The sequence below is a fragment of the Leuresthes tenuis genome, unplaced genomic scaffold (genome assembly GCF_036924035.1).
Source record: "Leuresthes tenuis unplaced genomic scaffold, fLeuTen1.0.hap1 SCAF_2, whole genome shotgun sequence".
In the NCBI taxonomy this organism is placed as follows: domain Eukaryota; kingdom Metazoa; phylum Chordata; class Actinopteri; order Atheriniformes; family Atherinopsidae; genus Leuresthes; species Leuresthes tenuis.
In genome coordinates, this window is record NW_027325356.1 from 20,430,851 (window position 1) to 20,455,488 (window position 24,638).

The 24,638-nt window shown below is 40.6% G+C and overlaps 2 protein-coding genes across 4 annotated transcripts in view; both read right to left on the reverse strand.

Moving 5' to 3' along the window:
• Positions 1 to 4,387, reverse strand: part of nfat5b (nuclear factor of activated T cells 5b) — a 34,411-nt gene extending 30,024 nt beyond the window's left edge. For all 3 annotated transcript variants that reach the window (XM_072380581.1, XM_072380580.1, XM_072380579.1), the window contains exon 1: positions 4,059 to 4,387. In XM_072380581.1, the coding sequence (XP_072236682.1) occupies positions 4,059 to 4,131 (73 nt within the window). In that variant the 5' untranslated portion in view covers positions 4,132 to 4,387. The remainder of the gene's footprint in view (positions 1 to 4,058) is intronic.
• Positions 4,388 to 5,958: 1,571 nt separating this feature from the next.
• Positions 5,959 to 23,024, reverse strand: LOC140302491 (polycystin-1-like protein 2). The gene is made up of 37 exons (XM_072381309.1): positions 22,703 to 23,024; positions 21,930 to 22,088; positions 21,624 to 21,812; positions 21,200 to 21,310; positions 20,672 to 20,819; positions 20,355 to 20,584; positions 19,846 to 20,256; positions 19,614 to 19,741; positions 17,923 to 18,064; positions 17,635 to 17,832; positions 17,129 to 17,271; positions 16,857 to 17,036; positions 16,602 to 16,739; positions 15,659 to 15,805; positions 15,444 to 15,568; positions 15,238 to 15,358; positions 14,843 to 14,971; positions 14,534 to 14,759; positions 13,986 to 14,176; positions 13,665 to 13,895; positions 13,408 to 13,509; positions 13,138 to 13,316; positions 12,908 to 13,054; positions 12,583 to 12,782; positions 12,095 to 12,327; positions 11,790 to 12,006; positions 10,896 to 11,368; positions 10,098 to 10,425; positions 9,823 to 10,008; positions 8,918 to 9,248; positions 8,702 to 8,835; positions 8,493 to 8,620; positions 8,230 to 8,390; positions 7,045 to 7,255; positions 6,800 to 6,901; positions 6,582 to 6,713; positions 5,959 to 6,405 (listed from the first exon to the last, which is right to left on the reverse strand). Exons 1-37 carry the CDS (start codon positions 23,022 to 23,024, stop codon positions 6,241 to 6,243), a joined length of 7,098 nt encoding a protein of 2,365 aa, XP_072237410.1. The 3' UTR covers positions 5,959 to 6,240.
• Between the last annotated feature and the right edge of the window lie 1,614 nt (positions 23,025 to 24,638).

Genomic DNA, 24,638 nt, shown 5'->3' on the forward strand with positions numbered 1-24,638 from the left:
GCAGTCAAGTATTTTCAAGCGCATGCCGCTAAGTTTGCTTAACACAGCAGAGTCAATATTAATACAGTGCTATTTAAGCCCAGGTTTATACACAGAGCAGCCAGAGAGTTAATAATTGACCAAGATTTGGTGGGTGTCAATAAAAAACAAACAAAAAAAAAAGAAGAACTATGTCAAGATCTGTGGTCTTACAATTGTTAAATGGACTCCCTAGATCTTATAACAAAGCCATAACATTCCTCATCTTTACTGGGAAGACATTTACTACATCCACTGACCTAAAATCCCTCACCAACCACAAAAGGTAGCATGACATGCCTTCCTATCCTGAGTGCTATTGTTACAGGGTGTTGTTTTTCCTCTGTATTCCCTGAATTACCCTAACGCTAAATATATAAGCTCCTCGTTGAGATTTAACAGCCAGAAGAGGGAAAAACTGGCAAAACACGACAAAAGTTCTAACACAGTCGCAATTTGCTAAGATTCATTAACCCAACAGGGAATAAGTGGGGGTAAAACTTACCCACAGCAATGAGTTGGGTTTGTCTGGGAAACAAAAGGGTAACTCTACAAATGACCCGAGAGATGGTCTTAAGGGCAAAATGTGAAACTATCTTCTCACACACAGCAAAGTCAACAAGCCTGACTCAAATGGAAAGTGCTGGGATTGGCAATCGAACGAGGCCGGCTCAAGATCACATTAACAAAAGTCGATGACTAAAATTGGTTTAAACGGCCGATTTATCTGCACAAGAACTGACATGAGTTGAAATTATTATTTTTTATTTTTACCTTCCATTTTGCATCATTGGTTGAACACGATAATTAGGAGCAGCATTGTGGAAGCCGTACTCTTAGAATTCATTCATTTGTAATGCATGACCGGAGTCTGGTTATTAGAGACACAGACACCATGAAAAATGTAATTGAATTTTTTGCTTACTTTGTTATCGAACTGCTTATAAAGTAGCAAACCAAACTGCGTGTTTTTCATTTTTGCTAAATGAACCCACTTCAATGTTTTTCTTCTCTGTGCCCTTTTTAGGAGGAAAACTGAAAGAGATGTTCGGCTTAGCGCCTAACGTTAGCAATTTTTCCCCGGGTGTCAGTAAAACGACGGAACAAAGTTCAGGAAGGCTAGTTAGAGTAGTAGCTTTTATAGGCTTATCAAGCGCAACACATCCGCACAGGAATTTGCGAGATTTGTTAAAAATTCTGGACACGGGACAGATATTGCATTTCGATTCTTGCATGGGAACCTTTACAGTGGCAGACGTTTTACAAAAGTATTTAGCAGAATCAATCAATCTCTTCACACTAACTTGAAAAGAAATGCATATTTTCCATTTGTTTTTGTGGTTTTTTTTTCAGGTTGAAGGGTAACTTCACTCCCAGCTCTTAGCCTAAATCCAACCGCTGCATGCATTTGAAAAAAACCCTAAGAAGAAGAGGCCACTGAGAGAGCCGCAGGGAGAGAAGGAGAGGGACGGCTGTGGGAAGGTTGCCCGGCTGCAGAAAGAGTCGCTCAGTGCAACAGAGAAAATTGGGAAGACACGGAGTGGACAACTATGGAGGAAGACTGTAGTGATCCCAAGCAGCATCATCGGTTCGAGACAATTGCCCCACCTTCAATAATGCTCAAAGACACTCAAAGCCAAGGCAATGCATGTGCAACAGAAGCATAGTGCAATCTCTGCATGGTGAGGTAACGTTGATCTAAACAAAAAGGAAGCACTCAGCCCACGTAAGAACTACTGTGCTAAAATTGGATTTGCATGTAGATCGCTGGCTAAAACGAGTATGAACTCCTGTCGATTGTGTCAGTCATCATACATTTTGAAAATGAACACATTCACACCCGAGGTGAGAGGTGGGGTAGGTTTTATAAATAGAAATGCAGCTCATAGCATGAGAACATCTTCGCGGGCAGATTCAATGGAAACGCTGGGTTTGCCAGGTGTAAAAACCTCTGAAACTGAAAACGGAGAGTTGAATCCTTTCCCACCACCTGAAACGTCAAGTTGTGATAAATCTTTTCAGAGTATAAATATGCACACGAGCATCGATGTGTTTCATCACAGTAGCTATATGTTAATAAGGAGAGCAGTTAAACTTAAGAAGAATCCTCTTAAGGTGACTTTACAGATTGGCAGAGTTCGGTCAAATGAATTCAAGTTTCTCCACAATGACCATCAACATATTCTGGGCCAAAAGTGTCAGTGATCTACTTTCAGCAGCATGAAAACAACAGGGATAGTTTAGTCCATAATCAGATACAGTGTTCATTTACCATAACAAGTCTAAGCCAGCAGTCTCACACCATCTCCATCTATTTGAGCTGCTTCGGCCTTCAAAGTAAAACCATTTTCACACTCAAAGACTTAAGACGGCCAACTTTGTCAAACTTTTTCCGCAGTTGCTGCCCACAGAAGCACAGCACAACGGGAGGCTTTCTGCTGGAAATGCGCTCTCCCAGCTGGAAACGCAAAGCAGGGCTATGTAAGGCAAGTGGGAGGCAGCGTACGATGGAGAAATGATGGTGTGCAAGTCACTGTTTCCTTTACAGCACGTTAAGAGCAGCAGATGAGGCTCCTTATTGCGTTGATATGAGTGCTGCATGTATGCATAACACCAGGGATACCAGCAGATATCAGCATACAGATCAGCAGCATGGACAAAACTCAGCAGCACACACGCTCGCTCACACAATGGCAGAAAACACTCCAGAATATTTGCTGACACCTTTGCACATTGTCTCATCCGCTGGCGTTCTGGAGATTTTACAAGGGGGCTGGGAGGGGTCAATTCACATATTCGATGACTGTTTATCATCAGGAGCAAGCACAAAGAGCTGCCAGATGGAGCTAAAGCTAGGCCAGGTTTGCAAGAGTCCCTCACAGTGACAAACTGGGGCTACCAGAGCTTTGATTTGAATTAGTGGTCTGCACACAGCCCACATTGCCATTCCTGAAATCAGAGGACTCCAATGGCCAAATGCCTCTTCGGTTAGTTTGTCTGTCAGTAGCTTTGTACAAAAACGACCAAACCAAAGTAAAAAGGTGAAGCATGGGCAAAGGAAGGACCCATTAAATGTCGGTGTTGATCTGAGGAACTTTTTTTGTAAATTGCAACGTGGGCCACTGGCCTCGGACAAGATCTGCATTCACCAGGTGCCTCCCTAGTTACCGCATATGATCACATAAAAAGCATATGTGATCATTTCTTAATCTCAAATCATGATGTTGACTTTGCAGTACCCACACCAAATTGCATCCATTCAAACATTTAATTTCCAAATAGTTTCTGTTCAGACTACCAAGCTGAACGTGGCAAAAAAAAAAAAAAAAAGATTTTCTACATCTTGGAGAAAAGACACTTTCACCTATCTTACTCATGCTTATTTATTTATTTAATGGATAAACCGTTATGCAATATTGACGTTTTTACGTGGGTGAATCATTTTATGGAGTCCATGGAACAACAGTGCCAGCACAGAATAGAGAAAAGTCGTTTTTTTTAAACTGAGCACCTGGTGTTATGAGTTTAGTAGAGTTTGTCTGTCTACACGTTGCCTGAGGCTCCCTCTCTGATGATTACACAGTTTATGTTAATGAGCCCACTCGCGCCACTGTGGGAGCAGCAAAGTGCATGCATATGAGTGCATGGGCGGCGGCATCGACGGCCTATTCAAACAACCCCCAGAAATAAGATATCACTGTTTTTAAACTGACAAGAAGATAGTGAACTGGTCTGACCGGTGTATATGAAGCAGCTGAGGGCTGCGGTTTGGCAAAACGTAGGGCAGTGCGTACCTATGCAGACTTGTGTAGGAGCGACAAAAAACTTGGCCGCAGATTAATACGAGCAGGCATGTGACACAAGGTAGTTTCATAGATGAAAGTCACTGAAAGGGGCTGACCGCCGCCTCTCACATTCATACCACCAGTTTGAGACCAACCACAGGTTGAGGGGTAAGTTACACATTTACAACCTAAAACAAACAAAACAAAAAGAGAGTGGCAAAAAGAAATTAAGAGAGATTGCAAGTGTCTTCTTACCTTTAGAGTACAAGGATCTGGGAGAATTCAGGTCGAGGTCCCCGTTGAAAAGGGAGATAAAGTCAGAGGGCATCGCAATCCCTCAGACTGAGGAAACCGGACACCCTCAGTTAACGCACAGCGTCACGACGCTGAAATATAATATTTTCCCTCTGACGACAAAATATTATTTGGAAAAAGAAAACTTATGTTCAACCAACTGCAGTTAAATGCCCGAGTTTGTCGTTACAGTTTGGCAAACTGTCTCTGTTGCCACTCGGCTGGTGAGTCCCCCCCCTTGGTCTTGCTCCGAAGACTCGTGTTTGTTGTCAACGTCGGACCGGAGCGGCTCACGCGGGGAGCTACGCCCACTCCTATGACGTAACACGTACCAACTGCGTCCGAATTTTTGTGACGATCAGTAGGAGGAGTTGAGGAGTGAGTTTCCAAACATATGGTATTTATTTTCTTTTTCATACCATGTTAATTATACCAGCATTATGCGACTTCATTCCAGTTCATATTATTCTTGTTTAGAGTACAAGATTAAATTGGAGAACATTTGTAAGAATATTTCTGGCTCCTTTTGAACAAAGAAATCAAAATCATGTTGGAGGTACATCAACTTGTGACCCTTGTTTTACAATCAAGTCAAAATCCAGGCTTGATTATTAGAACTAGTCTTTAAAAAAAGCATGTCAGAGGTGAAAAATAGAATAATTTAAAGTAGAAATTGTCAAGTTGAATTATATAGCAAGCACTAAACACAGACGACACAAGGCCACAGTATAGTATGGGGTAGAAAATAAATGGTTAAACTTGATAGTATAGCATAAGATGATGATAGAACACAGCAATACATACATTTTATAGGTATACTATGAACTAAAAGAGTAATTAACAATAAATATTCAATATAATACAACCGAACAATACATGTTTTAATGTATTTCTTAGCTGCATAATTGCAAATCAGTCCTGGATGATTTTAAGCTTGAAACTTACTCTTCACCCTGCCACTCTCTGATTCTCAAAGATTCTCAAAGTGATCACAGAGTTGCACTGATATCAGCTTTGATGTACAATAACTGAATGTACAAGTAACAAAAAAACACAAATGAAACTTCCTGAGTTATGGTGGGACTTCAACACCAAATCACTAACAAATTCTACTTTTGAGATGTGTTGTCGGGTTTTTCTCTCAACTTATTTATGCTGGAGCAACTGCCCAGTGACACAGAAATATTAGAACCGTTGAAAGCAGTCACTCCATTAGCTACACTCATCAATCACGAGACTGACACACAGTGGCACTTGCAACTTTCACCCAGTTTCATTTGAACGTCCCATAACTGTAGAGATCTTTTTGACAGTGACATGAGTCTTCTTCCATAGTGCAGCAGTGTGTATTAGAGCGACAGGTGAATTAGCATCAGTTCATACTGATGTTTCTGGTTCACTGATCTCCAGATCAGATTACACTCTAGTACATACTACTATGTATTTTGACTATATACATAAAGTAAAATTAGATCTTGACGTCTGTAACCCAGTTCTGTTTAATGTAGCCACCTTGTAAGTGTCTTGGGTTTTGTTGTGACCCTCTCGGGGGGGAGCTTGGCCTTGTTTCCTAAGTAACACATTTCATGTGGACTGTCAGTTAGATGCTATAGAAATAGTTGTTCCTGTGTGTTACTACTCCTTCATATTTATTTGCAACAAACTTAATGTTTACTTCACTTTTTCATGCTTCCGAACGTACGTAGTTATTCACTATTAAAAATGCTGCTAAAAAAATACTCAAAAACACATGTTCTGAATTGTTTTATAGCTGATTCAAAACAGTTTCTTGTGATGCTAAAACAACATTTTGCTAATACCCATAAAAAGCATACTATGCAACAGAAGATCTCATCACAGGAGACACACATTTATTTGTTGGATAATATATTGCATCATGAATACAATGTCTCAGTGGATAACATATGCATTATCTTTAGTTATTACTATTTGCTTGTTGCAATTCCTCATTCAGTAGAGAAGTGCATCTGCACAGATAAATGCTACTGATTAACTTGCAAGGACTAATGCTAAGTCACAAAGCAACAACAGGACAACAATGACGCCAGCTGCAGCAGCAATGACTGAAGCAAAGCATTATGTGGTTCTTATAATGTTAAACAATTGGGTTACATGTCATCCCTCATGGATATTTTCCAGTAGAAATTGTTGAGAGTTTGTGATCTGGAGTCGATGAAACAGCTGGCCTCACAGTTACGCCATCAACTCCTTGTTTCTTACATTTGAGTCCAAACAAACTGCAGAGCTTCATCAACATCAGGTCCACAATCTCCTCCTCTTCTGAAGGCTGTAGGAACAGTGGACATTAGGTATAACTTGAGCCACCTGTTGGTGGTTTCTATAATAATGAGATCTCACTTCTTCCACAACATGTTCAATACATTTTCAGATTGTGGCCAAAGTTGCCTGCTACAATGACTGGATACAGCATTCAGACTTTTAAGGCTTGCATGGATAAGTTACCTTGTGATGTATCTGCTCTTGACTGAATGCCACCAGAATGACAGAGATGAAGAGGTTCAGCACCACAAAGGTCATGAACACAATGCAGGAGCCAATCAGGAACGCTCCAAGAACTGGATTATAATTCAGAACCTGAGGGATCACAAGGAAGAAATGCACTGTAGAAGGATCAGCTGTCAGTGTCTGCTGCGCTACAGTTGTTGTAACCTCATACTAACCTCGTCGTAGTTAAAAATGCCAAGCTGCAAGCTGACTATGGTCTGTGCAGCATCAAGCAGAGTCCGATAAGAGTACAGCTGCCACCCATAGATCAGGTTGGACTGAAATAAAAAGAGAGAGAGAAAGTTCATCTCTGTGTTAATAATCACTTTAGAATAGGATCTGTTTTAGAATGTATAGATATAACAGCAAGATATGCAGGGACTCCATCACATGTTTATGTTAAGTGTGGGAAACTCCTCACAGCAATGGAGTAGGCCAAGAACATGACGGTCATGACCACCAGGAAGCCTGAAATATCAGTCCAAGCTCGCTGCAGTGTGGCTGTGATCATGTGCAGCTTGGGGTTCAGTCTCAGCAGGTGCCACAGTTTGACTGTAGCCAGCAGTACCAGAAAGGCAATCAGATACCCGAGCACTGCATCAGCCTTGGCTGTCTCATGGAAACTGACATATCTGAGTAAGAGAAAACAGTCTTGTCTTAACAAGCAACTGGAAAATGTTATTGGTACTTTACAGTTTTTTTTTTTACATTGTCCATTAAATAAAGCTTCAGTCAAAATTTTCACTGTAGTACATCAAACAAAGAATGATGAGGAGAAAATTAACATGACTAGACATTTATACTTGTAATAAGACACACTACACACTAAGGAAAGAATCATTGACTTTGTTTCACTTTTCATTGAAATTAAATATTTCAATCTTGTCTAACTGTTTGATTTCAGTTTTGTTAAAACACATTAGTCATCAGGTACAAAATTGAAGCAACATTTCTGCACGAACACAAATTCTGTAGAAGTGAAAATGCAAACTGAAAGTGCCCGGCTCATTTAAAAGCCATTATTTTCTTGGGAAATGAAGTATCATGACACCATACTGGTTGGTTCAGCCAGTAGAAATCATCAGAGACATTGGCGTCTGGTTCTGCACCGTTGGAGGACAAACAAGCACCAGTGCTTAAAAAAACTTTGCACTTATGAGCTTGTAACAAAGCCGACATAATTCATTTTTCATAGAAAAAGTAACATGTTTAAACTGTCCAACTTACATTTAGTGATAGATACACATTTGGCTATGAGGAATAACAATGCCTAAGCTAGGCTTCCTTAATATAAGTTCCTTTGGTATAGACTTTGCAACTGTGCTAAGATCACAAATACTAGAAAAGGTGACACAAAATACTGTAGCGACAGGGAAACCCATAAACTATAATTTGACCTCTCTAATTTGTCCATTATATTGAGTTTTATTGATTTTTTTAGAAAAAAAAATGGCAGTTATCATGTGCAGGTGAAACAGAACATCTACAGAAGTAAAGAGCAAGGACATGCAGAAAAAAATCATTGCTTAAATAAGGGGAAGTAGTTTCCCTCATTTATTGTATGAATCCTTGATTATGTTCTTGTTGTGTTTATCTTATCACTTACTGGTCTCTGTTGTCCTGATAATAGCTTATGTCCCTCTTCCCCAATAAAGTCCTCTTGATGAAGACAGACAGTGCGCTCCAGCTGAGAATGATGATCGCCAGCTCGAGCAGATTCCACTTACTCTTGAAATAAGCCCATTTCTGTCTCTTCATTAGCTTCCCCTGCCAACACCAAGGAGGAGAATTTGTCATGTGTTCAAGTGAGCATCTTTATCATGAAATATCATCTGTAATGATATTAAAGTAAGGACCGTGGTTATGCACCTGAGCAAACATGTAATAGATGATAAAGAGAAAGTAGACAGCCTCAGAGACCATGACAAAGATGTGGAGGCCACCGGTCGACTGGTAAAGACGAACACTCTGAAGCTCACTGCGGAACTGGAAAGCTCCTGGAGGAGACACCCCATAACAAACAGCATAGCTCTGATTGTGCTTCTCTCTAACACAGTATCTGTACTTGGACTGCTTACCTATGGCCGTGGTTTCCAGCATGAGTGTTACAATGCAGAAAAGGTTGACATTTGCGTTGTACACAGTGAACTCAACGAAGATGGCCTGGGTGTACACATCGAACCAGGTGTTGTCATAAAGATACTGAAGAATTCTGTTTACACACGGATGAAAATATGTTCATACAAGTTTGGCCATTGAAGTTAGAGAATTTCATTACGAATACGAATATCAACCTGCTGGTATTTTGTAAATCCGGCCCTAGATCCATCACAAACCCCCCTCCTCTGTAGAGCCTCACACTGCCCCAGATGGGATAAGCCCTCAATTTCCTCTGAGACTTGTAGGTCCATGGGCTGTGAGGATTCAGTGAGGCATTATGACCCTCAGTTCGACTCCAGCCTGGGCCGTAGGAGCCCATGTCCTCCAATTCCCATGAGTATGGAGCGTGACATTCTGGCACAGAGTGCTGCATGGAGCGAGCAATGTGGCAGGAGTTTTTCTGCACTCTAACCTGGCGGAGTCGAGCGTTACCCACCAGCTTCGAGTTTCCATCCGTGATGAATCCTGTGGAAGATTTTCAGACGACAATAACGTACAAACATATTCTTACTAGATAAAACAGTTGTATTTTTTCATTTGTTTAAGTTAGACCAAATTAATACAAGTCCCTAACTAACATATTTGGAACCATAATAACTCATTGTGACAGGTAATCTTTAAAGGAAATGGAAATTATCATAGCATTTTATGCTTCTTTAATGTGCCATTATTATGTACAGTAGAAAGGAACATAGGCACAAGTTGAATTTAAGTTAAAACAATTAAATTTTCAGACATCCAATCATCTATTTTTGCAATTCTTAACATATTATTGTGGCTTCCACAATAATAATTTTAAATCAAATTAAATAATCAACTCATTGTCTTAACAAACAGCTTTAAATGATCATAGTTAACAAGCACAGACTGGAGTAAAAGTTAAGATTAGATGATTTATCGCATCTACTTTATTCATTCACAAACTCCACAGTCAAAATGATGAAAGCAGAGAAAATACGCATTTTGCTTTTTGCATAAACAGTCAAAAGTGTAAAACCTGCAAAGCAGTGTAGTGCTAATATCATCACAGAACGCTGACCTGGGTGCTCTCCGAACAGGTTGGTCAACAAAGTTGTGTTAGCCCAGCTGATCACATCCTGAATACTCATGGTGTCTGAGATGCCTTTGCTGAAGCTTTGTCGAATGTGTTGGGTCAGAAAATAAGCATTGGGGTTCCTCTGACCATATGCCACCAGAAGCAACATCCACATAAAGCCAATGTAGGCTGCATTGCAAACAAATTCTTAACACCAGCATTTCAAACTCCATCATGTTGCCTCCTACTGCCACTGTGTCTCATAATGGTTACTTTACCAAGAATCTCCCTGATGAGGGCAAAGACTTTCTGCTCTTTAATCATGTTGCTCCGCAACTTCTCAATGTCAGTCGGAGGTGGTGGTTGATAGAAACTGCATGTGCTGTCTCTTCTTGCTATCCGCACTGCATCAGGATCATCTATGGGGAAGAATTTCATATTGATGTGTTTTTGCCATGTAAAACAATGGGGAAATGAAAATGAATGAATGAATGAATAAACAAACGTGCCCGAGTTTCTGAAATTCTCATCTATCTGAGGCTCTCCAAACTCCTCCTGGTCAACTTTCTTTAGAACAAGAGCAAAGAAGGCAGCGAAACCAAGAACCTGTAACAAAAGGTTTTCAAACTTCACTCGAGTAACCCATGAAAATACTATTAAGTGTAAAATCCAGGGAGTTAAGAACCTAAAAAATGTCTCATCAGCTGTCTTGTATGAAGAATTTTACGACTTAGGTCTTGACTGAGGCCCTGTAAATAAACCTCGTTTTCATTTTACTGTCCCTGTGAGGCCTTCGGGTAAAGACTTCCCGACATGGGGAGTGTCGTAGCAAGAGCTGTTTCCTGTTCGCAAATCTGGCTATGACATTATCAAGCTGCACATAAAGAAAGGCCTTTTAGTGCAAACTTTTTGTGGATACATCGTTAATGTAGCGATGTTATCTATCAGTGGTAAAAATCAAATAAACACTGCAGACTGATATAATGTTAGTCGGAAAAGCTAAAAGTTTAACTGGATATCAGTTGACAAATCACTTCCTAAATATTTGCAATGCAATCTCAGTTGACAACGCTCACCTTAAGAGGTTGGGTGATAAAGAGACTTTCAAAAAAGGAGACCACCATGGAGATAAGCCAACTTATAGAGCGGTCTTTCCCGTAAGTCAGCCCATACATCATAGTGAAGTATCCTGACACAGCACTGGTTGCTATCACCAATATCCACCCAACAAACACAAACCACCATGGGAGCCCTCCTTGGTAGCGCTTTTTGTCAGAGCTGCCATCGATACTTTCTGCTGGACTGGGGCTGTGATTGAGCTGGTCTCTGTCCAGGCTGGACGGCAGCAGGTGGACCTCCAAATGACTCTTCATTCCTTGAACTTGGTACATGGCCTTGTTGTAGCTGTCTGGGTTTGGAAAACGAGACGGTCCCAACAAACCGAGCTCCTTCTCAACGTGATGCAGCTGCCTGTACAGGTATCGGCTGTTGTTGCTCTTCTTCTGAACTTCATCAGATGTCTTTTCCAGGCTCCCCCATACACTGTTTTCTGTCCATGTAAACAGGTGTAAGCAGGATATGTTGCATATATATTTTTAGATATACACAAATAAGAAACAGGTTAAATCATGATGTAAATTATACGGCGCTTTTCTAGTCTACTTGACCATTGAAAGTACTTTTACACTACATTCACCCATCCACACACACACACACACACACACACACACACACACACACACTCATACAGCACTTCTTAATCTACATACACAGCACTACAGGTTAAGCAGTACTTTTTCTATCATACACATTCACACAGCGATGGACTCACTGGAGGCAACATAGGGTTCAGTGTCTAAGGACACATTGGGATGTGGTCTGGGGAAGCCAGGGGTCGAACAACCAATCTTCAGATCAGCAGACGACCTCCCCCTGAGCTACACTGATGTACAGGTTGTGGTGTAGTTTACCTTGTAGATTCAGTCCACCTAAGCTGAGGATCATAGCACGATCCCTCTTGGAGGAGTCAGTGTAGAAGTCTCCAGCTGCTCGGTTCTGCTGTCTGATGATGTCCTCCACCAGTGACAGAAGAGTGTTGATGTCAGCCTGCTGACCAGGATGGAGCTCCAGGTGTGGCAGTGGACTCTTCATGGCCTTTGAGAGTGACTGAGCAATTCTCTTTATGTCCTAATTTGCACACCATATCATGCTGGTCAGACATGAATAACAGAGTAACGACTCGTCCGTGATATAATGAGGATACCTGCAGCTTTACCTTTATCACAGTGTCTGGAGTGATGTCCTTCATCTCTTTCTGAGGGGATGAAGTCTGTGAGGGGGAAACTCTAACAGTGTTCCCCTGTTTCGGCGCTTTCTTTTCTGCTTTGGTGGTTTTCTCTCGAGGACGAGTGTTTCTGAAGATACTCACAATAAGGAGATTGATGGGAAACATGATGATTGAACTTTGAATTCCAATCATAACTTGTTGCCAGGTGAACTCAATGTGACCTGCAGGGTAATGTCTTGTTTTAATATTCAGGTCAATCTCGTGATGAAAGAAAATGTCTCTTTCTATGCTCTTTATGTGAGACTTTGGACACCATTCATTCATTGCTGCAGATCAATGATAAAACCTTTTAGAAATATTCTCTATTCTAGATTAAAGGTTGATCTTGGAAAAATATCATACTTTTACACCTTAATGATCAAATCTAGTTCATAACTTCCTGAAAACTTTAAATTATTAAATTTTTTGTTGCCCACCTAGGTCCATAGTTTGTTCAGAGGGGTCTGTGGGGATGCCCCAAAACATGATGCTGGTCAGCATGGTGCATAGCAGAAGGGAAAAGCAACAGGACACTCGCTGCACACGTGTGAAAGTACTGCAGGGAGGCCGACTAACAACAGAGAACCAGATGTGGCCGTCCCTGAAGTCCTTGGCTGTCTTCATGAAAAACAGATTACTAAAAAGTTTGGAAGAATAACAGTTAAAGCAGATTAAACGTGTGACAATAACTGACAATAACTGACAATAACGAAGAGTTAATAAAGATTCATTAGTTGTGTGTTGTAGTATGGCAGGTCTCACCTAAACCTCTTCAAATCCACCTCTGTTGCTACTGGGAAAACCTTGTCAAGAGTGCACTCTGCCACATCTACGGCCAGCCAGGAGTTGCACAGAAAGTGCCATTTCTGACCCGTTTCTAGGTCCTGCACCATCACTTTATTGACATACCTGTGCATTGAATTAATAACTATCCCCCATACTCATCATAATCATTCAAACTCAAACTTGGCTTCAGTCATTCGTCTTCCTACCATGCAGGGTGTTCTCCTGAATTGTCGTGCCACAGTCTTATGCTCTGCAGATCTCCCAGAGAAAAGTGTGTGGTCAGCAGAAACATGTCCACCCCGCCCCTTTCATACACGGGCTTCTCGGGGTCCGTCAAGTGGTGGGGCTCACTTTCTCCCTCTGTTCCCAGCAGAGTTACGGTCACCTGAAACAGACGTGGCCAGTCAGCATGGACAGAGATCCAAAGAGCATCATAAATAGAGTGAAACTATAACACCAGATGCTTTTTTGATGACCTGAGAGGAAGTAGATGCGCCGTGTCGGTGCCCTGTGCTAATAGTCAGCATATAACGATACTCAGCCAAGGGGTCATTGTCCTCAAGAACTGTTATCTTGACCTGCAAGTGAACAAACAGTAAACTATCAGATATTTATCTATCACTGAAGCAGTATAACAATGGCTGCCAGCTGGATCAGTACAAGGCAGGTTAAGTTGTACAGTTAAATTAGATTTAATCAACGATTTAAACCGGCTGAAATATCTGAGAATGACCTTTGCTGAGTCCTGGATGTCTTTTCTGCGTGCCCACACAACCACCAGCAGATAAGCAGCAAATATGGCCCCCACGAAACAAACCACCACGGGATTGTTGGCGAATGTAGCAAAAAGTTCAGCAGTGCGAGAGACATCCACCATGTTCGGCATGACAAAGAAAGAGCTTCCAAAGAAAGTTAAATGGTTACAGAGGCACTGAGTGACTAAAGGTGTGGTGAGAGGACCGACCTGCAGGAAAGAAAATAACAGACCCTCAAATTTCACTTGTCGAGGATGTGTTCATGCAATGACTGTAGATGTGTGAAAGTCTTCGCCCACCCTGCAGCCATCTTCGCTCCAAGAGGACTCTGTTTCATTCCAGTATTTGCACTGAGCAGCGATGGAAACAACAGTGACAGTGGCATTGATAGATTTGACGCCCGGCTCTACAATTGGCTTCATAACAAGGTAATGCACTCCAACATCTCCAGTTCTGTCTTTGGGACTCAGCACCCAGGTAAATTTTTCATCTGCGTTAGAAGAGCTCACGTTAACATACAAAGCACACGAGGAACTGGATTAAGCAAATCTTTCATCGTGTAACAAATGTAGGCTGCCACGAGTTTTGATTGTGGTCATACACTGGTCACTAAAAGGTTGAGATCTTCAATTATTTAATGTGGTATGTGTTCAGCTCTGGAAAGTGGACTCCACTGTATGTATTGATTGTGAGTGTAGAAAGACCAAAGCAGGAGATAGAATGGAAATTAATTAATGGTTGAAGAGCCAGGAAGTGTTTTTCCCACAAAAAGAAACTCTCCTGAATATCCCGGTATGCATTCTAACGTGTTCGCGACAAAGACAAATCAAGCAGTTTTACTACTGACCCTCATTTGCATTCTCTAGAGGGATCTGAGTCTTGGCAACATAGCTCTCATCATTTGGGTAATCTTTATACCCCAGGTATAGCAAAAGTGAAATTTCTACAGAAGGCTCCATTTTCAGCACCAGTGTTACATCTGGAGACGGTACGTCAATCATCAACGTGCTGAAATTGGCGAGGTCAAGGACCGTGCTGCTCTCTTGTTCAGTGTCAAGCCTGGGGAGGAGAATCTGAAAACCCAGATAAGAGTTTGACTACAAATAATTTTCCAAAGTTAAGTAACTGAGAGTACCACGGAAGATATGAGACGCACCTCTATCTCTTCAGGTAAGTTCTCAATAGGTATGAGGGTGCCGTTCGCTCTGGTGAGGGAAAGGGATCCCACAGCTCCTGTGATGTTTCCCTCCTTCCAAGAGTACGGATTCTTCTCAAAACTCATCATCTGAAGGGCAGGCATACACCAATATGTAGAAACCTCATTAGAAACTGCTAAACAGGTAGAGGACAAACCTTATTTTTTTTTCCTCATCTGGAATTTTTGTCCACTTTTTCAGACTCAACTGGCTTAGTCTGAGTTTGCTGGTTTCAGATGTTTGGAACAGATTTGATTTAACTCGTGTTAATGAAAATTACATATAAGAACCTAAGAAAAACAGCAGTCACAATTACTTCATTATTTCCATCTCACTCCTATGGGCACACACTTACTCTAACATCCACTGTCTCCTCTGGAGAGATGATGCCAGCCGGCAGCGAGGGGAGGGTAAATCTGGAGGAGCTGTTCTTCTGGACATTTATTTCCTGCATTTGCATGTCTTCAGAAGATATTCTACAGAATCAGAGTTGAATTAAAACAAAAAAAAAAAGAAGCTATTTGTGAGTTTGCATTCTGTTCAGTGTCTTTCGTGTCTCACCTGTTAACATACACACTGATCTGGCCAGAATCAATGATAGTAGGCTGTCCATTCAGCTTATCATTACTCAGCAAAACACTCTGAATGTTGTTCATTCCAGTCAGAAGAGAATCTGCAACCTTTTTCTGAGGAGACGATATCAGACATTGCTTGTTAAATACTGCAGTAAAGTGAGGACTGAAATTTAGCGAGACTATTGATAGTTATGTCCGTACATTTGATGAAACATTCAAAATATTACTAGCGGCTTCAACTATTGGCGTAGCTGCTTGCATAACTTCTTCATCGTCCCAGTTGAGCTGATTAATACTGACGGTCTTGAGGGAGGAGCTGAGGTCTACCAACAATGCACCTGCTTCCTCCTGGAGAAAAAATACAGACGCGGAAACAACAGAAAAGACTTTAGTTTATATGTTTTTTAAATTTGAGAGCTGACCAGGATGTAGCATGTGTTAAACATTCGAGCTTAAGCAGGCGCTTGATGTAGTTTTGTCTGGTCTTTATAATGATGCAGATTTTTCCTATTCCAAAGCTCAATTCCACAATTAATTGACCTACATGCTAAACAGGAAGCTCTTAAGAATCCATACTCAAATATCTGAGTGAGGACATTCGCCACATTTGTTATTTTGAGACTCAAAGTCAGACCAGAAGCCCCTTAGAATGGTTCCAAACACTGAAACGATGGCTTTAAGAGCTATTTCTACCTGATGGTGTTAGACTCACACATAGCTACAATTTAAAAAAAAAAAAAAAAAAAAAAAAAAAAAAAAGGTTGGGATGCTGCATAAAACATAAAAATAAAAAATCTGAATCCTATATCAGACATGAATCTGACGCTGTTACGCTCACAGAGGTCCAGCAGCTGGTCTCCTCAGTTCCCAGATGTTAAACAGTGGTAAACATGACGCTTTGAGACGAGTTTCTACCGTCAAACTCAATATGAGCTAATATATACATATTCTTTATTTCTGTTCCATATTGAATTAAATATTAATATGCAACATTTGCAAATCACTGAATTCTGTTTTGTACATGTATATATATATATATATATATATATATATAAATATATATAAGTGCATATGTATATATCCAAGGGAGATTTCGAAGGTGCGTGTATGTAGTAAAAGTTTACAGATATCTAATGTACTGTACTTGAGCAGCAGGACTGAGCTCATCTGAGATCTGCGTTAGTCCTGCCACAGCTCTGGCCGTCACTTGCACTTCCTGGGTGGTGTTGCTGGGGGAGTCCAGCAGAACTGTTGTCATTTTGTTCAGCATTTGCTCTCTGAGCTGAACGAAGAGGAAATAAAGATGAATATGATGCCGTGCACTCACTCATAGGACAAGCTGTAGGCCTCACAAACATCACAGCACTTTATCGGCCTCTGTCAGTTACAGCTCGCTTACCTTCGACTTTGCATCCTTCTGATCTTGGCCAGACTCTGAATTCAGAATCTCAGAAACGGAAGTGAATATTTGTCCGACTGCCTCACCAGAGAGTAGGCCTTTCTGCTCTAACTGACTCACGGTGTCCTTCACTGCAGACTGCAGAGTCACTACGGAGGTATTGACATTACTTTTCCGTACCTTGAGGAAGATTGTTCAGTTAATCAGGAGGATTGATTTCTTTGACATACATAATTACATAACAACTACATAAAAATTGGACGACGGCAAACCTGGGCAGCAACGATTGTAGTTGTTGTTGTAGACTCATTTTTCACTGTTACCAAAACAGATAAAATGTAACCGTTTTTCTCATCTCCGGAAGGCAAGAAGACTGATTTCACCTCATTAGTATTACTGCACCGCAGATGTTTGCCTGAAAGACAAAAGAGACAGTTTACTTAACAAATATTACAAATCTTTAAAAAAAAATAAAAAGAATTGAAAAAGTGTTACATTCTTATTAGAGTCCAAAACCATGCATGATAGGTTAATTGGCAACTCTAAAATTGTCCCTAGGAGTGAGTGTGAGCGTGTGTAGTTGTTTGTCTCGTTTTTCTCTGTGTGTCCCCCCCCCCCCGTGACCGACCGACGGATTAAGCAGAAATAGAAAAGGAATGGATGGATGGATGGATTCTTATTAGAAACCGATAGCCAAACTTCTTCTGTCTCTTCCTTTTTACAACAACAGTATATTTTCATTGTAGCACTTATTTCTTTGACAGTGAATAAAATAAACCTGTGCTGGTCTTTAAGCAATAAAGACAGCCTGTAGAGCAGAAGGATGTGGCCTTGCAGGTAATGTCAAAAGCATCAAGCACAGTTCCTGAGCGTGGGGAGATGCTACATGAAGTGACTGCAGGTGCATCAGTTGTCAGTGCGAGGTCAGGAGTTGGTATCGGAAGACTGTATTTGACAAAACCAGACACCATCTTGCCTGTTTGGAATAAAAAAAAGATGTTTATCCAAAATGATCACATCTTTGAAAGGTACAAACCAAAAGAGAGACTGTAGGATGAAAACACACCATAAGCAATGACGGTGATGTTGTGCAGCATGCGCCTGGCAGCTTTTAGGTATTGGCTGTGAACAGTGAATTCAGTGTTACCATCCTGCTTTTCAATAGCTGGCCTGCTTCCTGCCTTTGAGTAGCATTCAGTTAGGTCACCCTGAGGAATGACAAAACAGTCTGTTCCTGTTAAGAAGAAGAGTATCTGATGCCATGCCTTAAAAATGTAAAAAATGTCTTTATCAGGCTCACTGTCAAAGGTTCGGGATCTTCCATAAGCCAGACCACATCTGGGCAGGTCGTCTCACACCTGAGTCTTAGCTTTGCATGGTCGTTCTCGTTTATTGAAGCACAATTATCACAGCTGCAAGACAAAAAGTAAACATCCATTTCATGTGTTTTGAGCATCTATATAAATATAAAGTGCAGAATTACATGAAAATAAGACTGTCAGGAACAGAATGTTTTGAAAATGTATTCTAAATGCAACCTTTTTACCTGATGGTGACATCTGTAAATTCATTTGAAGGTGCAACAGTGATGCACTTAGAAACTGAAGCAATGTCGACCCATTTCCTAAACCACGTCCTTTTCCTCACAGTTAAAGCATATTTGACAAATTCAAACGGATTTGGAAGGCAATCTTTTTCGATAATGTGAGTTTCGTCCTCTGTTGTGCTTCGGCACCTACAGTCTCCATCTGCATAGCAAGAAAAAAACGAAACAGAGTTAACATAACGCCACAAATCAATGAATAAAAGTAATTTACAGTGCTGTAGGTGTACAAACTAAAAATACATGATTTTTGTGCAACACAATGAAATCCAAGGAAACATCGACTGAGTTTGCAAAATCTGCTCTCTCAAATACTAACATTAAGAGTGATTTCTGAATTATTCAGCTTGATTGTGCTTAAATGGTTTCACATACACCAACACAAAATTAATACCGTTAACAGTTGAACTGGCTAACGTGGTTTTTATTTGTTACAATGCAATAATATGCTGGGAAAACCTGCATCCTGGCTAAACCTTTTTGCTGACCTGCCTTTTCTGGAGTACATCGATAGAAACAGGGATTCGACAGCACGTAAACAACCTTTTCAGCTTTCTGATCACCATCTGTCATGTTGCATAGGCATCCTTGACTTTGATTATAGCGTTGTGAAACATACAAATAATAGATAGATAAAGAAAGTAACAGCGATGTACAGCAAATGCTGGAAATAGCGGGAAACTTTGACACCAGCGACAGTTGGTGCACTCATTTCAGTTTGTCAGTACTCAATTTTCAAGCTGGTTTACCTGTATTCATATAAATGATGCATCCCGAATGAAGGAAACTCAGTTGAATGTTTTTAGTGTGCCTAAATGTACCGACACTCACATAATTAACAATAAAGAAATAACATAAACTGCTGCAAATCAAGACAAAACTGACAGTAGTGAGTAGTGAGTAAATAATTACTTACTACATTTCCATTCAAATGCATTTCCATTGCTGGGAAATGATTCCATACCGGTTAACTTCAGTGTGACATTTTGAGTGTGGTCAACCACATTTTCAGGAGAAGCAGTAATTTTCAAGTCAGTCGCGTCGCTGACACTCATTTTACCCGTCTGCACAGGAAAGCAAAGTTGTGTATTTAGTTTTACATATTAGGTATATACCAAAGTGAACAGATGACGACTGTTTATACTTATACACACTGTATTTCCATCTGGACTTGTTGGGGAGTCTGAGTAATTCTGGCAAGCCTGAAGTATCTTTTCTAAGTCGACAGCCACATCAGAGGTCGATATGTCATTCCTCACTCGTATTTTCAATGTAAAAAATCCTGTTCCAGAAGGGTTAAACAAATTTGAGCACATATGTTCAACACTATCATTACCTGTTTTGTTTTGCTTTGTAACAACACAACTTGAGCTTTAAGTTATGCACCTTCAAGTGGGTTGGAGAAGGTAAAAGTTTGCAGGCTGTCATTCAGCATGCTTCTACTCTCAGTCAGTGTGTCCTCGGCTCCGGTGAGATTAAAGAGCAGCTCCACTGGGGCTCCTTGCTCCAGCGTGACACCGATGATGAGATCGGTGGAGTCTGGACAAATGTCTGCTTCTGCTATCACAGACGCCTGCAAGCCATTAACGGGCTCCAGCAGACAGAGGACAAGATCAGTGGACACCACGCGGGTTGTGACCCTGTTAGATGCAGCTACGGTCAAATTGTGGCAGCCGTGTCCAAGCTTCTGCACCACAGTTACACTCAGTGTGATGTTGTGGGGTGTTATTCCCATTTCCACTGAAGAATTTGCAATCGGACGAGCCTCGTGATTGATTGTGTAGGAAACATTTGTACCTATGTGGAGAAAAAAAGAGTGGAATAAAGTAGTTTGACAATAAATAAGAAACGGTTTATCAGAAGCATCTATCAACAGAAGTGTAAGACTGACTCACCTGCTTCGACGTTCAACTGGAGCTGAATAGGCCAGCCATTTAGCGCATTGCATTTAGCGCCATCCGTTGCCACATTCCCGCTATAGCATTTAATGATGTTAAACTCCCCAACTGGCTCCTGAATGATTATGTCTTTCTGAGCCGTAACATGCCAGTCACTGGTACTACACTCCACCTCAACCACGAAAACACCAGGATGCTGGAATTTGTGTATAATGGTGCTCTCCATCCTGTGACAGAGTTCCAGAAAAAGCACCGACGTGAAAATACAGTTTGGGATGGATATTGCTTCTGATTAAGTACAAAGTTTTGCTCACTCTTCGGGGCTGTATGGATCGATAATGTGACCGTCTCCGGCATTCACTACGCATGTTAAGTTTCCCTGAAATGGATGAAGGAGCCACTTCACAGTGATGGTGACATTATCAAAGACAGATGCCAGTTTAGTCATCAGCAAGTGAAGTCCTGCAAATATCACATAGTTGAATTACACATTGAAATAAAGTTTAAATGTCATAGGAAATATATTCAGGTCATGTGAACTAAAAGCATACTTTAGTTTTGCACTTAATGAGTATAGACTGATACGTAAATGAAAGGTCAGGTAAGAAACTTGGTCAGAAAAAGAGCCACACAAAGAATTCAGCTTGGGACCAAAGGTTAACATCAACTAAAACTATATAGATAAAATCTGATGATAATGATAATGAAACATATAAAGATAACGGAATCTATGATGATCATTTAAAGAGAGAAACTGAACTTTACATTATGCTTTTGATGTTATCTTTTAAAGGAAATTGCCAAAGTTAATGGAAGTACGAAATACATATTTTGCATCTGACCATATTTGCAGTGGTACTCTACAGACAGGTAACTTCCCAGCACATGACACGGTTCACCAAAAGAGCTTGGATCTGCTGAAGCCTGGCACGCCTGCAGTCCATGGCAATGAGCTGTAATTACACATGCAGAAAGTAAAGTGAATAACAAGGAAGTGTCCCTCCCCCCAAATGACTATTCATCCCTTCTGCATTAATAAGGAGAAATGCCAACTATTAGCTTTGCTAAAACCCCCTCAACATGACTAAAACCAAACAGATGAGAATAAAAATGTACCTTTACCCCTGCTAATCTATTCTGCTCCTTAGGGTCACTAGACTAGAAGCCAAGTACATAGTGTTTATTGTCATATATGTGAGGAATAAACAGCTCTTTTTCTATATTTTACACATCACATTAATAAAAACTTAAATAATCCAATAGTACCTATTACAGAATCAACCACATTTATCCAGCTGCACTCCTCCTGGGAGAACGTGGGTGAGGCAGTAAGTTTGGACCTGCAGTAGTGAATAGTCTTTCGGCCATAAAAGGCATCTTCAATCTCGATAACTTGGCCAGAACCACACTGCAATGTGGCGTTTTGGCCTTCACATGCGACAGTTCTTCTAGCATCTGTAAATAAGTAACAAATAAATACATAAACGAACAATTAAATGAATGGAACAAAAAAATCATGAATACACTGATTAAACATTGCACATTTTACAGATTTATTAAAGGGGTGCATACCGAACTGGCAAATGAAGTTGTGTTCCTGGCTACAGTTTTCTGTGGCTTCCCACTGAAAGCCAGCACGTTTTAGGATAAGTCCACAGGTTGCCCGTGCTTCTGGCAGGTTAACCCAGTTACTGTAGCTGACATCTGAGCCATCCAACCATGCAAGAGAACCTGGCAAAAGACAACAAAATGACACCTTTTTTTTTTTTTTACATGAAAATGAAATACTGCTTTTTTTTTTTTTTTTTACAAAGTGTGATATTATCTTCTGTTTAGTTCATTTTCGAGATGCAAAGAGTGAAATATTAAGGTGATGTCATTTTGAGTGGAAAGCAGACACTTAATAAATAAAGGCACATTGATAAATCAGGCCCCCTGACAGCTACCCCATTGAGAAGCTGAATAGATGAAGAATTATCTCTCACTACACCTGTTGCTTGAGATATACAGTCTCCCTACAAATGTCAGTAAACACATCGCGGGTCTTTACAATGCACGAGTAAGCTGCCTGCTGAGATAGCAGGTCAAATGATGTCTTCTATTGTTTTGTTCTATTCTCAAGTGTATTCATTCTCGAGTGTATATGTAACTAAGATTTGTTGCTCACATTTGCAACAACATAAAATGTTACATACTTAAAGGGTATGTTTCAGGGAAATATACAGCACATTGTTTTGGACATATGATGCAATTCTTTTAGATAGTCGTTTACACAACAGTAAAAAATGTATATAATTCACAAAAAGCTCTCCACAGACTTTTGTCGTGCTCTAATGACCTCTCACCCTCAGTGGCAGCGACGTCCAGCGTGAGGTTTGGAGCTGCAGGTGCCAGCCCAAGCCACCAGTCCTTCTCTGGCTCCAGGTAGGTCTGAAGGAACTGCTGTATTTCGTCGTTGAGGATGAAGGCGAGGTGTCCGCCGCCTCTCTCGCACCACGCCTGGGCTCTCAGAAAGGATAGCTGCAGACCCACAAACTCATAGCAAGCACCATCAAATCCTTTCTGATGCTTTGGACAGTCGAGAGCTTCTGCATCCTCCACAGCATGACAACTCAAGCTGAAGGAGAGAACCATCAAAGTAAGTTTGGTTAGAGTGATTCTGTCCATCTCTGTGCTCTGGTCAGACTCACTGGTAGCGCCTTGTCTTTAAGGGGTACTGACGTCAGCCGCACTGACAGAAAAGGCTACCCAGCTTTGTGATCTACCCATAAATTCTGAGCACAAACAAAGCTAGGATGTTTTGAGAAGTGTTAACAGCACACTGTCAACAGCCACCGATAGCTTCTCTGCCTCTTTTACTGCAGGGTCCCACAATCTGCAGACTGAGATAAGCTTCTCATTCAGACTGAACATATCAATGTGGGGATTAAAAAGCAGAATTTTCAGTATTCTATCTCCAGTCTCCAATACATTTAAATAGGGTCAACTTCAGCCTTCACCAATTTGATTATTTACACTTGCTGTGGCCTATTGAAAACATAAATGTGTGAAACAGCCTCATGATCTCACCAGCAAAGGCTGTAAGATACCTCTGTGTCATGATGGCTATCCTTCTCTGATCATGTTGCATCTGTCTCTCGATCATGTCATTTTGCACTCCTCAACAGATGAATAGTTAGGCTGTATCTGACTCAAAATGGCCCAGAGTTTTTGGTACAAACCATAGTTATCTCCCACCTCAACTACGCAGGAGCAATGCTTCTCTAGCAGGTCTTATAGAAGCCCTATAAATGGTTAAAGAATGTTGCAGCTTGTTCAGTTTTTAAAAAAAAGTACAATTAGTCTCCTCATCACCTGGCAAGAGCAAAGTCTTATAAAGTCATTCAACAATAAACAGGAATAAAGTCAAAAACTCATTCTGACATCCCTCATGCAGTTAATAACAGCACGCACAAATAAGTAAATCCTAAAACTTAACCTAAAAAAAACACTACAATTTGATGCAACAAAATGGATGCACTGCTATACTAAACTCAGCTCAGTCATAGCAGTACAGGTGACCTCCTCCTCACATTTTAAGAGCTCTAGTGCACTTCCAGGATGGAAAAGATTTACTAAACAAAGATATAACTAGCAATATTGGTAACACATGTGATGATGTCACTTGATAAATGAAAAATACAGATGGAAAATATTATGTGTTGCAGTGTGTGTTCACACTTAGCACCTTTACATTTGAATGCTGGTACTGCAGTCACTATAAGGTTTCATAGTGATTTACTAATGGTCTGGTATTGTTTTCATCTTGTCTGACTGTGACAGTGTGTGGGTCATCGAGGCAAAACATTGTCTTGGTGATACCTTCAGCTGGATGTTTGTGGACATATATGGTCGACCCATTAGCACCACGATGCAAGATCCTTTCCTGAAACTTCACAGCTATATCGCAGGAATTCCAACTGTAGGCCAAGTTCAAAGTTAGTGATCCAAATTTGTGGTACTATGGTGCGATCTCTTTGCGAGATGTTTAGTTTGCTGAATAAAACAATCAATTCTGAAATTTCCATGTTTATGAAAATGGACACTGATCATTATAATACTCATGGTGTGCAAAATCATGAGATTAAAACCACGATTAAATTTTTTTTTCTAATAGACGGCCTTCTTAGTGACATAATCTATGAACATATAATTTACTTTGTCATATATATGTTATTGAGGGCCATTATTGGACCATGACAGTTAAGTGTATTTGTTATTATCTTTTTTTTATGCTGTAGT